This window comes from Pongo abelii, chromosome 1 (genome assembly GCF_028885655.2).
Source record: "Pongo abelii isolate AG06213 chromosome 1, NHGRI_mPonAbe1-v2.0_pri, whole genome shotgun sequence".
NCBI lineage: Eukaryota > Metazoa > Chordata > Mammalia > Primates > Hominidae > Pongo > Pongo abelii.
The window spans coordinates 7489239-7503692 of record NC_071985.2 but is presented as its reverse complement, the minus strand read 5'-3'; the positions used below and the strand labels follow the sequence as shown (position 1 = coordinate 7503692).

At 37.5% G+C, this 14454-nt stretch overlaps 1 protein-coding gene across 3 annotated transcripts in view; it reads left to right on the top strand.

The window, feature by feature from the left end:
* Positions 1 to 14454, top strand: part of KMO (kynurenine 3-monooxygenase) — a 57944-nt gene that overhangs the window by 33424 nt on the left and 10066 nt on the right. For all 3 annotated transcript variants that reach the window (XM_063714257.1, XM_009248693.4, NM_001132677.1), the window contains 2 exon segments: positions 946 to 1067; positions 2954 to 3101. In XM_063714257.1, the coding sequence (XP_063570327.1) occupies positions 946 to 1067; positions 2954 to 3101 (270 nt within the window).

Here is a 14454-nt window from a genome sequence, read left to right as displayed (position 1 = left end):
AAAAAAAAAAAAAAAAAAAAAAGAAATGCCAGGCATGGTGACACGCACATCCCCAACTACTCAGGAGGCTGAGGTGGGAGGATTGCTTGAGCCCCGAAGATGGAGGCTGCAGTAAGCCATGATCATCCCATTGCATTCCAGCCTGGACAACAAAGCAAGACCCTGTTTCAAAAAAAAAAGAGAGCATGGCTTTTCTTTCATTAGACCCTAGAGACTTTTTTCCTAGGTAGATACAGCTGTTTCTCTGGTTGGGGTCCTTTTCCTTCTGTTGGTATCTGTCCTGGGATCCAGGGCCTAGTAATACTATCCTAAAAGGAATAAAAAGAGATGTCAAATCTAACCAACCTACTAGTAATTTAAAGAGTGTAGGCTGGGCGTGGTGGCTCATGCCTGTAATCCCAGCACTTTGCGAGGCCAAGGTGGGTGGATCACCTGAGGTCAGGAGTTCCAGAACAACCTGCCCAACATGGAGAAACTCCGTCTTTACTAAAAATACAAAAAATTAGCCGGGTATGGTGGTGCGTGCCTGTAATCCCAGCTACTCAGGAGGCCGAGGCAGGAGAATCGTTTGAACCCGGGAGGCAGAGTTTGCAGTGAGCTCAGATCGCCCCACGGAACTCCAGCCTGGGCAACAGAGTGAGACTTTATCTCAAAAAAAAAAAAAAAAAAAAAAAAGAGTGTAGTATTTGCTGTGTGAAAATAGAGAGTTTACAATATAGAAATTGTCCGAATAATCAAAGAAGCTGGAGAGCACCCCTGGGACTTGGCAGAGCTTTTCTTTGGGAGCAGGGGAACAAAGTGACACTGCCTTTCCTGTCTGCTTGGACATTCCTTCCAAAAGCTCCCTGGTCACAGCAAGAAGTCTTGTGATTTTGGGACCCACCTACAGTGCCAGCATCACTTGGCCCCGTATCCCCTCTCACTCTGTTTCTCTTCTTCTCACAGAACAAATCATTCACATGTACTTTGTTCATGCCCTTTGAAGAGTTTGAAAAACTTCTAACCAGTAATGATGTGGTAGATTTCTTCCAGAAATACTTTCCGGATGCCATCCCTCTAATTGGAGAGTAAGTTGAAAGATGTGCCTTTTGCTCCATTTGTTTGAATTATTCCAAATTCAAATAAAGGTTATGCACCTGATTTCAGTTTGGGTTAAACATGATGGATCTTGCAGTAACCTGGACAGAAACCTACGTTAGAGCAAAAGTCTAAGTGGATATTGTGCTGTGAGCAGGAATTCTGAAAAACACCCTTGTTGTGGTCAGTTCCTCCAGGAAAGATGAGCCACCAATGTCCTGAGGCTTTTGTGCAACTTATGCAGGCTCCTCAGGCTCCTTGGGGCTTGGCGGGCCACAGGAACTGGCTGAACTTTTTTCTACTGGTAGATACACAAATCTTTGGCACAGCAGATACATCCGGCAGCCTCAGGTCTTGGATCCTACACTTACTAGACATGTAAGCTTTCCCATATTCCACTCATGGGAAAAGGTTGATAAATAATAGAACCTATCCCAAAGGGTTGTTATGAGGACTAAATGAGATCATGTCTATAAATCATTCAGCACAAGGCTTAGCACATATTAAGTTGTCTATCTAGACACCTCCAATGATGTCTTCATGAAGGCAGTGCAATGCTACAGAGAGTATGCCTTAGTCAGTTCAGTGAGCCATAATAAAACTACCATAGACTCGGTGGCTTCTACATGACAGAAATGTATTGCTCACAGTTCTAAAGGCTGAGAAGTGTAAGATCAAGGCACTAGCAGATTCGGTGTCTGGTGACGCCCCACTTTTTGGTTCATAGATGACAGTCTTTTTGCTGTGTCTTCACATGCTGGAAGGGGCATGGGATCTCTCTGGGGTCCCTTTTATAAAAGCACTAATCCCACTAATGGGGGGTCCACTCCCAAGACCTAATCACCACCCAGAGGCCCCATCTCCAAATACCATCACATTGGAGATTAGGATTCCAACATACGAATGTTAGGGGAGCATAAACATTCAGTCTATAGCAGAGCAAGATTTTCATACTGCTTCTGCCCCTTACCTCCCTGAGTTTCACCTTTAAAGTGGGTATCTACCATAGGGCATTTGTGAAAATTAAATGAGCTAATTATGTAAAAGGGATAACCCACTGCTGGCCCATAGCAGGTCTTTTAAAAATTGCTAGTCACTTTCTTTCCTGAAGACTAATTTAGTCTCTATGGATCCCTCCTTCTCCAACTGTGAAGAGAAATCTCTGCACACCAGAATTAGCCCTTAGGTGCTTTCAAATTGGTTTCATGGCTATCTTTTGCCTTTCCAGCCAGATTTAAGATTCTTGAAGCTAGGTACTATTTGTCTACTTAGAGCTTCCTCAACACTTCTACAGATGCTTTACAAATATTAGGTTTTTTGTTTGTTTTTTATTGTAAGCACCATGTTGTACAACAAATCTCTTGAATTTATTCTTCCTAACTTAAAGTTTGTACCATTTGACCAAATTATTCCCATCCCCCAAATGCTAGTTTTATTACTGTTATCTATTTCCAAATACAAAAAGATTCACATTAATTTCAATTTTGGTTTATTGTCTTCTAATCAAATGCACAGTAGCATTTGCTCAATCTTTTATGGAAACCTAAAATACACTGCTGTATTTGAAAATCTCATGGCCAGGTGCATGATAACAAAGTTTTAATAATGTATGATACAGAAATATTTAAATTATTCAAATGCAGCCAAACTTTTATTTTTAATGTGATTAACATTGTTGCAGACCAAGAAGGTAATTAGAATAATGGAATTTTAGGACTGGAAAAACTTCAGTTTTTTCCTTTTCTGTTTTCTTCTTGGCATTCTTGTGTATTTTTCAACAAAATTTCGTGATAGTTAATTTAGTAAATCTGAAAGAATTTAGCAGGATTTAATACCTAATTTGATGTCTTTATATTTGGATTATTTTCCTTTGAAGGAAACTTCTAGTGCAAGATTTCTTCCTGTTGCCTGCTCAGCCCATGATATCTGTAAAGTGCTCTTCATTTCACTTTAAATCTCACTGTGTACTGCTGGGAGATGCAGCTCATGCTATAGTGCCGTTTTTTGGGCAAGGAATGAATGCGGTAAGTTCTTTTTCCCTAGGTAAGTCCCTGAAATACTTCTGGGTCAGTCTCAGCTAACAAGTCTTACATAAAAAATATGTCTAAGACTATCCCCAAATAATCCCTGAAAGCACAATCAATTCAGCAATCATACCAGCTGTGTAGCTAGATTGATCACCAACTCTAATCAGAATTTGGATTAATCAATCCAGTAATCCATAGTAGAAAAAAGCAGAAAGCATAATGCACTCATCCCTTGGTATCACCAAGGGATCAGCTCCAGGACCCCTGAGGATACAAAAATCCATGGATGCTCATGTTCCTGGTGTAAAATGGCATAGTTTTTGTATATAACCTACAGAGAATCTCCCGTATCCATTTTTACATGTAATTTTAAAAAAAATTTTTAATTATTATGGATATATACTAGTTTTATATATTTATGTGATACATGCAATATTTTGATTCAGGCATACAATGTATATGACCATATCAGGGTAATTGGGGTATCTGTCACCTCAAGCATTTATCATTTCTTTGTATTAGAAACACCTGTCACCTCAAGCATTTATCATTTCTTTGTATTAGAAACACCCCAATTCCTCTCTTTTAGTTATTTAAAAATATATAATAAATTATTGTTAACCCCATTCACCCTATTGTGATGTCAAATACTTGATCTTATTCATTCTATCTAACTATTTTTGTATCCATTAACTATCTCCACTTTACACTGCCACCCTACTACCATTCCCAGTCTCTGGGGAGCATCATTCTAGCTCCATAAGTTTAATTTTTTTAGCTCCCTCATATGAGTAAAAAATAATGTGATCATTTTCTTTTTGTGCCTGGTTTATTTCACTAACGTCTTCTGGTTCCATCCATGTTGTTGCAAATGATGGCATTTCATTCTTTTTTTATAGCTGAGTAATATTCCATTGTGAATATGTACTACATTTTCCTTATCCATTCATCCATTGATGGACACTTAGGTTGATTCCATATCTTTGCTATTGTGAATAGTGCTACAATAAACATGGGCGTGCAGATATCTCTTCAATATACTGACGTTCTTTCTTTTTGGATATTTACCCAGCAGTGGGATTGCTGCCACATATGGTAGTTTTATTTGTAGTTTGTTGAGGAACCTCCATGCTGTTCTCCATAGTGGTTGTACTAATTTATATTTCCACCAAAGGAGAGTTCCCTTTTGTCTACATTCTCACCAGCATTCGTTATTACTTGTCTTTCAGATCAAAGCTATTATAACTGAAGTGAGATAATATTTCATTGTAGATTTGATTTGCATTTCTCTGATAATTAGTGAAGTTTAGCAATTTTTCATATACCCACTGGCCATTTGTATGTCTTCTTTTGAGAAATGCCTACACAGATATTACTTTTATTATTTTATTATTTTAGTAATCAGATATTATTATCTTCTTTTGAGAAATGCCTACTCAGATTTTATCAATTTTAAAATATCAATTTTTAAATTGGATTATTCGTTATTTTCTGACTGAGTTATTTGAGCTTCTTATATATTCTGATTATTAATCCGTTGTCAGATGGATAGTTTGCAAATATTTTACTTTGTTCTGTGGGATGCCTCTTCACTTTGTTAATTGTTTCTTTTGCTTTGCAGAAACTTTTTTAGCTTGATGCAATCCCATTTGTCCTATTTATTTCCAAGTTCTCTATTCTGTTCCAAAGGTCTATGCGTCTGTTTTTTTCTTTGGCTGCCTGTGTTTTTGAGGTCTTGCTTAGAAAATCTTCGCCCAGACCACTGTCTTGGACTGTTTCTTCAATGTTTTCCTCTACTAGTTTCATAGTTTCTGGTCTTAGATTTGTCTTTAATCCACTTTCATTTTATTTTTGTATATGGTGAAAGATAGTGGTCTGGTTTCATTCTTCTGCATATGGATATCTGGTTTTCTCAGCACCATTTATTGAAGAGACTGTCTTTTCCCCAGTACATGTTCTTGGCACCTTTGCTAAAATTGAATGTGGATATATTACTGGGTTCTCTATTCTGTTCCATTGGTCAATGTGTCTGTCTTTATGCCAGTACCATGATGTTTTGGTTACTTTAGCTTTGTAGTATAATTTGAAGTCAGGTAATGTGATGCCTCCAGTTTTGTTCTTTTTGCTTAGGATGGCTTTGGCTATTCTGGGTCTTTTGTGATTTCTTATAAATTTTAGGATTATTCTTTCTATTTCTGTGAAGAATGACACTGGTATTTTTACAGGTATTGCATTAAGTCTGTAGATTGCCTTGGGTAATATGGACATTTTAACAATATTGATCCTTCCAATCCATGAGCATGGAATATCTTTCCATTTTTTGTGTCCTCTTCAATTTCTTTATCAATGTTTTATAGTTTTCATTGTAGAGATCTTTCACTTCTCTGGTTAATTCCTGGGTATCTTATTTTATTTGTAACTGTTGTAAATGGGATTACCTTCCTGGTTTCTTTTTCAGATTGTTTGCTCTTGGCATATAGAATTGCTATTTATTTTTGTATGTTGATTTTGTATCCTGTAACTTTACTAAATTTGTTTATCAGTTCTAATAGTGTTTTGGGGGGAGTCTTTAGGTTTTTGTAAACATAAGGTCATATTTTCTGCAAACTAGGATAATTTGACTTCTTCCTTTCCAATTTGGATGTTCTTTATTTCTTTCTCTTGTCTAAATGCTCTGGCTAGGTCTTCCAGTACTATATCGCATAAAAAAGGGTGAAAATTGTCATCCTTGTCTTGTTCCATATTTTAGAGGAAAGGAAAGATTTTCAGTTTTTCCTCATTTTGTATGATACTAGCTGTGGGGTTGTCATATACAGCTTTTATCATGTGGAGATATATTCCTTCTATACCCAGTTTTTTGAGAATGTTTATCATGAAGGGATGTTGAATTCTACAGAATGCTTTTTCAGCATCAATTGAAATGATCATATGGTTTTTGTCTTTCATTCTGTTGATATGATGTATCACTTTTATTGATTTGTATTTGTTGAACCATCCTTGCTACCCTGGGATGAATCCTGCTTAATCATAATGACTGAGTTTTAATGTGTTATTGAATTTGGTTTGCTTGCATTTTGTTGATAATCTTTGCATCTATGTTTATCAGAGATATTGACTTGTAGTTTCCTTTTTTTGTTATGTCTTTGTCTAGTTTTGGTATTATGGTAAGGCTGGCCTCTTAGAATTGGTTTGGAAGTATTCCTCCTCAATGTTTTGGAATAATTTGAGTAGAATTTATATTAGTTCCTTTTTTTTTTTTTTTTTTTTTTTTTTTGAGATGGAGTCTCGCTCTGTTGCCAGTCTGGCGTGCAGTGGCATGATCTCTGCCCACTGCAACCTCCACCTCCCGGGTTTAAGCGATTCTCCTGCCTCAGCCTCCCCAGTAGCTGGTACTACAGGCATGCACCCCTACGCCCAGCTAATTTTTGTATTTTTAGTAGAGATGGGGTTTCACCATGTTGGCCAGGAGGGTCTCGATCTCTTCACCTCATGATCCGCCCACCTCAGCCTCCTAAAGTGCTGAGATTACAGGCGTGAGCCACCACGCCCGGCCAATATTATTTCCTTTTTAAATGTTTTGTAGAATTCAGCAGTGAAGCCATCAGGTCCCAGACTTTTCTTTGATGGGAAGCTTTTTATTACTGTTTCTATCTTGTTACTTGTGAATGGTCTATTCAGGTTTTGAACTTCTTTATGATTCAATCTTGGTAAGTTGGTGTGTGTCTAGGACTTTATTCATTTCTTCTAGGTTTTCAAATATATTGGCATATAGTTGCTCATAATAGTCTCTAATGATCCTTTGAGTTTCTGTGGTATCAGTGTCTCCATTTTTACCTCTGATTTTATTTATTTGAGTCTTCTCTCCCTTTTCTGTGTCTAGCTAAAGGTTTGTTGATTTTGTTTATCTTTTTAAAAAACCAACTTTTTGTTTCATTGATCTTTTGTATTATATTTTAGCCTCAACTTCATTTTTGCTCTGATCTTTATTATTCTTTAAAGAAACTTTTGAAAATCCCTATTGAGATTATTTTGTTTTTAAATTAATGTATATATTTTATTTCAATAGCTTTTGGGGTACAAGTGGTTTTTGGTTACATGAACGAATTATATAGTGGTGAAGTCTGAGATTTTAGTGCATCTGGTCTATTAGCTAATGGTCTATTGATTTTGATTCTCTTTTCAAAGAATCAACTTTTTGTCTTGTTGATCTTTTGTATTTTTTTGTTTCAAATTCATTTAGTTCTCCTCTGATCTTTGTTATTTATTTTCTTCTGCTGACTTTGGGTTTAGTTTGTTCTTGTTTCTCTAGTTCCTTGAGATGTAACATGATGTTGTCAATCACAAAAAGATTTTTGTGATCTTTTTGATGTAGGCATTTAATGCTATAAACTTTCCTTTCAGCATTGTTTTTGCTGTAACCCAGAGGTTTTGATACGTTGTGTCACTATTATCATTCATTTCAAAGGATTTTTAAATTTCCATGTTGATTTCATTGTTAACCCCAAAATCATTCAAGAGAAGATTGTTTAATTTCCATGTACTTGTATAGTTTAGAGATTTCCTTTTGGAATTAATCTTGAGTTAATTTTCCACTGTGGGCTGAAAAGATAACTGGATATGATTTTGATTTTTAAAAATTTATTGAGACTTGTTTTATGACCTACAATATGGTTTATCTTGAAGAATGTTCCATGTGCTGATGAGAAGAATGTACATTCTGCAGTTCTTGGATAGAATGTTCTGTAAATATCTGTTAGATCTATATTTTCTAGAGTGTGGTTAATTCCATTGACAGCACTAGACAGATCATTGAGACTTTTGTCTCAATGGAGCATTAAAGTCCCCACTATTACTGTGTTGTTTTCTATCTAATTTCTTAGATTTGGTAGTAATTGTTTTATAAATTTAGGAGCTCCAGTGTTAGATGCCTATAAATTTAGGATTGTAATATCTACTTGTGGGATCAATCCTTTTATCATTATGTAATGGCCTTCTTTGTCTTTTTTTTTTTTTACTGTTGTTTTAAAGTCTGTTTTATCTGATATAATAGCTACCCCTGCTTGCTTTCAGCTTCCATTTGCATGGAGTATCTTTTTACACCCCTCTACCTTGAGTTTGTATGAGTCCTTACGTGTTAGGTGAGTCTCTTGAAGACAGCAGACACTTGGTTTCTGATGTTTTTATCCATCCTGACAATCTACATTTTTTAAGAGGATCATTTAGACCATTTACGTTCAGCGTTAGTATTGAGATGTGAGGTGCTGTTTCAGTCATCATGTTAATTGTTACCTAGATACTTTGTTTTCTTCATTGTATTATGTTTTATAGGCTCTGTGAGTTTTATATTTTCAAGAGTTTCTATACTGGTGAATATCAACCTTTTGTTTCAAGATTTAGAGCTCCTTTTAGCATTTCTTGTATGGCTTGTTAGGTAGTAAAAAATTCCCTCAGCATTTGTCTGAAAATGACTTTATCTCTCCTTCATTTATGAAACTAAGTTTTGCTGGATATAAAATTCTTGGGTGACAGTTATTCTTTTTAAGGAGGCTGAAGACAGGACCCCAGTCCTTGCTGACTTGTAAGATTTCTGCTGAGAAGTCTGCATTAGTTTTCCTTTGTAAGTTACCTGATGCTTTTGCCTCACTGCTCTTAGAATTATTTCCTTCATGTTGACTTTAGATAGCTTGATCACTATACACCTTGGTGATGTTCTTTTTGTAATGAATCTCCCAGGACTTCTTTGAGCTTCTTGTATTTACATATCTCAATCTGTAGCAGGGTCAGAAAAGTATTCCTTTAAATTAGTTTCCAAACTTTTTACTTTCTCTTCTCCCTCTGGAACATCAATTATTCTTAGATTTGGCCATTTTACATAATCCCATATTTCTTTGAGGCTTTGTTCATTTCTTTTGATTATATTTTCTTTATTTTTGTCTGATTGGGTTAATTCAAAAGCCTTGTCTTTGAGCTCTGAAATTCTTTCTTCTACTTTCTCTAGCCTATTGTTATTAAAATGCTCCACTGCATTTTGTAACTCCTTAAATTTGTCTTCCATTTCTAGAAATTCTGATTGGTTTTTCTGTAAAATATCTATCTCTTTAGAAAATTTTTCATTCATATTCTGAATGTTTTAAATTTCTTCATGTTGTTTTTCACCTTTCTCTGGCATCTTCTTGAGTAACTTAATAATGTTTTGACATCTTTATCTGGTATTTCAAAGATTTCATCTTGGTGTGGATCCATTGCTGGAAAGCCAGTGTGATCTTTTGGGGTTGTTATAGAACCCTGTTTTGTCGTATTACCAGAATTATTTTTTCTGGTTCCTTCTAATTTGGATAGACTATTTCTTCTAATTATTTTTAAATTTATTTTTGATTCAACTGTGTTTTTCTTTAATTTCCTTTTTACCCTGTTAAGGATGTGATGTTAATGGTTATAGTTTATTGTAGCCTAATTCAGCTCTTGGTGCTTTCAGAGTTGAAGACTCTGTGGGTTCCTTGGTTATGGAGAGTCTTTGTTTGATGACTAGCTTTCTCAGATGCTGCTTGTAGTAGCAATGTGCTTGGTGTGTGTACAAGTTCACTGTCTCCTATGGGGTTGGACTGGTAGAGATATTTTGAAGCTCATCTCGTTTCCCATGTTGTGCACTTATTTATTTATTTATTTTTTCCCCAGTATTTTATTTACTGGGCTGAATAGTTCAGATTTCAGGACAGTAGAGAAGGAGTCCCTGGGCAGAAACTACTTATGGCTAAAGCAGGTGGGTAAATGCAATATGAAATGATGGGCAGAGGCCCCAGCCTTGACAGAGGTGGTTAGGGGAGTTCTCAGTGAAACACACTGATGTCTTTTCAGGGGAAAGGGTGGAAGCCACCTCTCCTCCCCCTTTCCTTCTGGCCTCCCCTGCCAGGCCAGCCGGAAAGTGATCCACCTCCCAGATACATCCCTGACCCAGTGTTCCGGCTATTCAAATCAGACAGGCAACTCTTTCCATCTGCAGGAATGTTGACTTTCCAAGTAGAGAAGAGCTGTGACTCTACCTTTTGTGCAAGCCTGAGCCTGAAGGGTGCTCCTTCATGTGGGGCTGCAGTCACCCTGAAGTGTCCCAGAATGGCAGTCTATAGGGCACTCTTACCAAACTTCCATGGGAGAAGCCCCATCCCCACTGTGTTTGCAGTGGTGGATGAGGAGGAAAAGAAGTCCTCTTCTCCAGGACTCTTCATGAGCACCAGGGCTGTTTGACTATTGGGTTAGAACTGCAGACTTTTCTTGCTGAGCCCAGCACTGCAAACATGACTGATGAAATAAACTTCCCACAAGCAGAAAGATCTGGGACTCAAGGCCTGCTCTCCAGATTCTTTTGTCCCATGGCATGTTTCATTGATGGGGTACACTCCTCTTTCCCCTGGGAATAGAAGTCCCTGAGAGCTAGACTACTGTGAATGCTGTTGCTCCTCTAGGTCCAGCCAGACAGTGGGGCTGCCACACTTGAGGCCACTGTGGAGAATGTCTGCAAGGGATCCAGTAATGTGACCTGTCCTTAAGTCTTCCAGCAGTGGGTACCAGTACCAGCTCAGATGGAGGGGAGTGACATAGACTCTGTGATTCTTTGGCTATAAATAGGCTTAGTGTGTTGGCTATTTCATATGCTGGTTGTAGGAGTAATTAACTGGTCATGTGGACAGACTTAGGACTTCCTGGTTAGCCAGGGAGGTTCAGGTAATGGTGTGTATTAATTCATTTTCATGCTGCAGATAAAGACATACCCAAGATTGGGTAATTTATAAAGAAAAAGAGGTTTGATGGATGCACAGTTTCGTATGGCTGGGGAGGCCTCACAATTATGGTGGAAGGTGAAAGGTACTTCTCACATGGTAGCAGACAAGAGAAGAGTGAGAACCAAGTGAAAGGCTTTCCCTCTTATAAAACCATCAGATCTCATGAGACTTATTCACTACCACGAGAACTGTATGAGGGAAACTGCCCCCATGATTCAATTATCTCCCACCAAGTCCCTCCCACAACACTTGGGAATTATGGGAGATACAATTCAAGATGAGATTTGGGTGGGGACACAGCCAAACCATATCATAGTGATAGCTGAGGTCACACACAAATTTTCTCCTTCCTGGGTGCAGGTTATTCTACCTGCAGATGCTGTAATGGACTATGTCAGTTGGCTTCTGCCAGGTGGTGGTACTTGCAAAAGAGCACCAGCTGTGGTGGTAGCAGTGGGATTTCTGCTTGCCTTATGTTACCTCGGGGAGGTACTCTGGTTTATTACGTGACGGGCAGGGTTATAAAGCTCCCAAAAGTTTCTGTCCTTTGTGTTAAGCTACCAGGGTAGGTGGAGGGGTGAAGCCAGGTCAGAGTTGCGTTGGGCACATCCATGCAAACAGCATTCCCTGTGGGGGCCAGGAGACAGTTCTCTGGCCACTAGGGTGATGATTCAGGGATGAGGACAACTGCCTCTGCTTCACTGAAGAGTCTGCCCAGCAATTAGGGAGTAGCAGGCGGCAGTAAGCTCCACCCAGCTTCCACGCGCTTGGCAAGGCAGGTTTTACACCCACAGTGTTCTGCTGGCAATAGCTAGCTAAGTTCCGGGAAGTCTATGCTCAAAACTGTCCTAGGCCATAAGCCTTCTCCTCAGAGACAGCAACCGTGACTTTCAGGCCACTCCCCTCCCAGTCCACCCACAAATCCAGGGCACCTAGCTTCTGCACTCGTGGCTGTAGCACACTTCCCATTCACCTCCCAGTTCTGGCCAAGAGAGTTCATCCCCACTCGAGATTATATCACAGATTTTAGTTGGGAGCTTCTCTCAACCTGTGACTGCTGCCTGAGTTAGCTTGCAGACTTCCATGAGGTTCCCAGTGATGTGGCATCAGGAATAACCTCCCTTGGTCTGTACTGGAGACCGGGAATGCCCAAAAGTCTCTTCCAGCTGCTGCTCCTGCTTTTATAATTCCCCCACTGCTCACTAAATCAGTTCCAGTGCTTGGTAGGGTTAATGCCTTCCCCCATGGGCTGGATTGCCAGGTTCCCCAGTGGGGATTTATATCCTGGAGGCAGGCTCTCACCCTCTCACACTTTGATGACTTACAATTTTTCACATGGCTTATAGTATAGGTTGCAGCCTATCTCTTCTTTTAAAGGGTCTTATGGTTTCCTTCCATTTTCCTGTTAAGTTCCTGTGTTGCCTCCTGGAAAAAAGTTCACAGTGCGTATCTCTACATATTCTCTACATATATCTCTACATATCCCTACACCATATTTTATCTTCCCAAGTGGGAGAGGCATGCTAACATTGCCTCCAATTCACTGTCTTAGGGGGAAAGATTTTTTTTTTTCTTCAACTAATTTTGGATTCAGTTTGCTCTTGCTTTTCTAGCTCTTTAGGGTACAATTGTTAGCTTGTTTATTTGAAGTTTTTCTACTTTTTTGATGTAGGTATGTATTGCTATACACTTCAACTTTAGTACTGCTTTGGCTGTATCCCATAGGTTTTGGTATGTTCTGTTTCCATTTTCATTTGTTTCAAGAAATCTTTAAATTCCCTCATTGGTCAATTTCTTCATTGACCCAGTGGTCATTCAGAAGCATATTGTTTAATTTCCATGTGTTTGTATAATTTACAAAATTTCTCTTATTTATTTCTAGTTTCATCTCATTGTGGTCAGAAAAGATACTTGATGTGATTTCAATTTTTACAATTTTTTTGAGATTTTTTTTGTGACCTAACATACAATCTATCTTTGAGAATGTTTCATGTGCTAAGGAAAAAAACATGTATTCTGCCTTTTTTGGATAATATGTTCTGTAAATACATATTATGTCCATTTCTTACATACTGTTTCTTTATTTTATGTCTTGATGATCTGTCCAAAGGTGAAACTGGGGTGTTAAGTACACAGCTATTATTGTATTGGGGTCTATCACTCTCTTTGTTCTAATAACATTTGCTTTCTATATCTGGGTGCTTCTGTGTTAGATGCATAGATATTTACAGTTATATTCTCTTACTGAATTGACCTTTTTGTCATTATACAATGAACTCATTTGTTTGTTTTTAGAGTTTTTGTCTTGAAATCCATTTTATCTCATATAAGTATAGCAACTCCTGCTCTTTTATGATTTCCATTTGCTTGGAATATCTTTTTCCATCCCTTTATTTTCAGTCGATGTGTGTCTTTATAGGTGATGTGAATTTCTTGTAGGCAGCATATAGTTGAGTCTTATCTTATTATACATTCAACTGCTCTATGTATTGTTATTAGGGAATTTATTCCATTTAGTTTCAGTATTATTAATGATAGGTATGGACTTACTGCTGCCATACTGTTACTTCTTTTCTGGTTGTTTTTTTGGTCCTCTTCTTCTTCTTCCTTCTTGTTTTCCTTTGTGTGAAAGTGATATTCTCTGGTAGTATGTTCTAAGTTTTTGCTTATTATTTTTTGTGTACTTATCATAGGGTTTTGTTTTGTGGTTACCATGAGGCTTGCAAATAACATCTTACAACGAAGTATTTTAAACTGATGACAACTTAACCCTGGTTATAAAGAAAAAGAAAGAAAAAAGAAAAAAAGAGAAAAGAAAAGAAAAGAAAAGACAAACAAGCAAAGAGAAAACTAAACAACTCTACACTTTAACTCCATCCCCCTGGCATTTTGACGTTTTGCTGTCTCTCTATATATCTTTTTATACTATCTCTAAAAAGTTCTTGTAATTATTAATTTTGATAAATGTGTCTTTTGATCCTTCTACTAAAGATATGTACATACTGCAGTTACAGTGTTAATAGTATATTGTATTTGTCTGTATACTTACTATTACCAGTGAATTAGATACCTTCAGGTGATTTTTTTTTTCTCATTTGTTAACATCCTTTTCTTTCATACTGAAGATCTGCCTTGAGTATTTCTTGTAAGACGGATCTGGAGTTGATGAAATCGCTCAGCTTTTGTTTGTCTGTGAACATATTTCTCCTTCATGTTTGTAGAATAATTTTGCTGCATACAATATTCTAAATTGGAAGCTTTTATTCTTTTAGCATTTTGAATATGCCAATCCGTTCTCTTTTGTCCTATAAGGTTTCTGCTGCAAAGTCTGCTGCCAGACATTTTGAAGCTCCTTTTGTGTTATTTGCTTATTTTTACTTGTCGCTTTCAGGATCCTTTCTTTATCCTTGACCTTTGAGAGTTTTATTAATATATGCCTTGATGTAGCCTTATTTGGCTTGAATCTGTTTAGTGTTTTATGATCTTCTTGTAGCTGGATATTCATATCTTTCTCTAGGTTTTGGAAGTTTTCATTATTATTTCTTCAAATAAACTTTCTACCCTGATGTCTC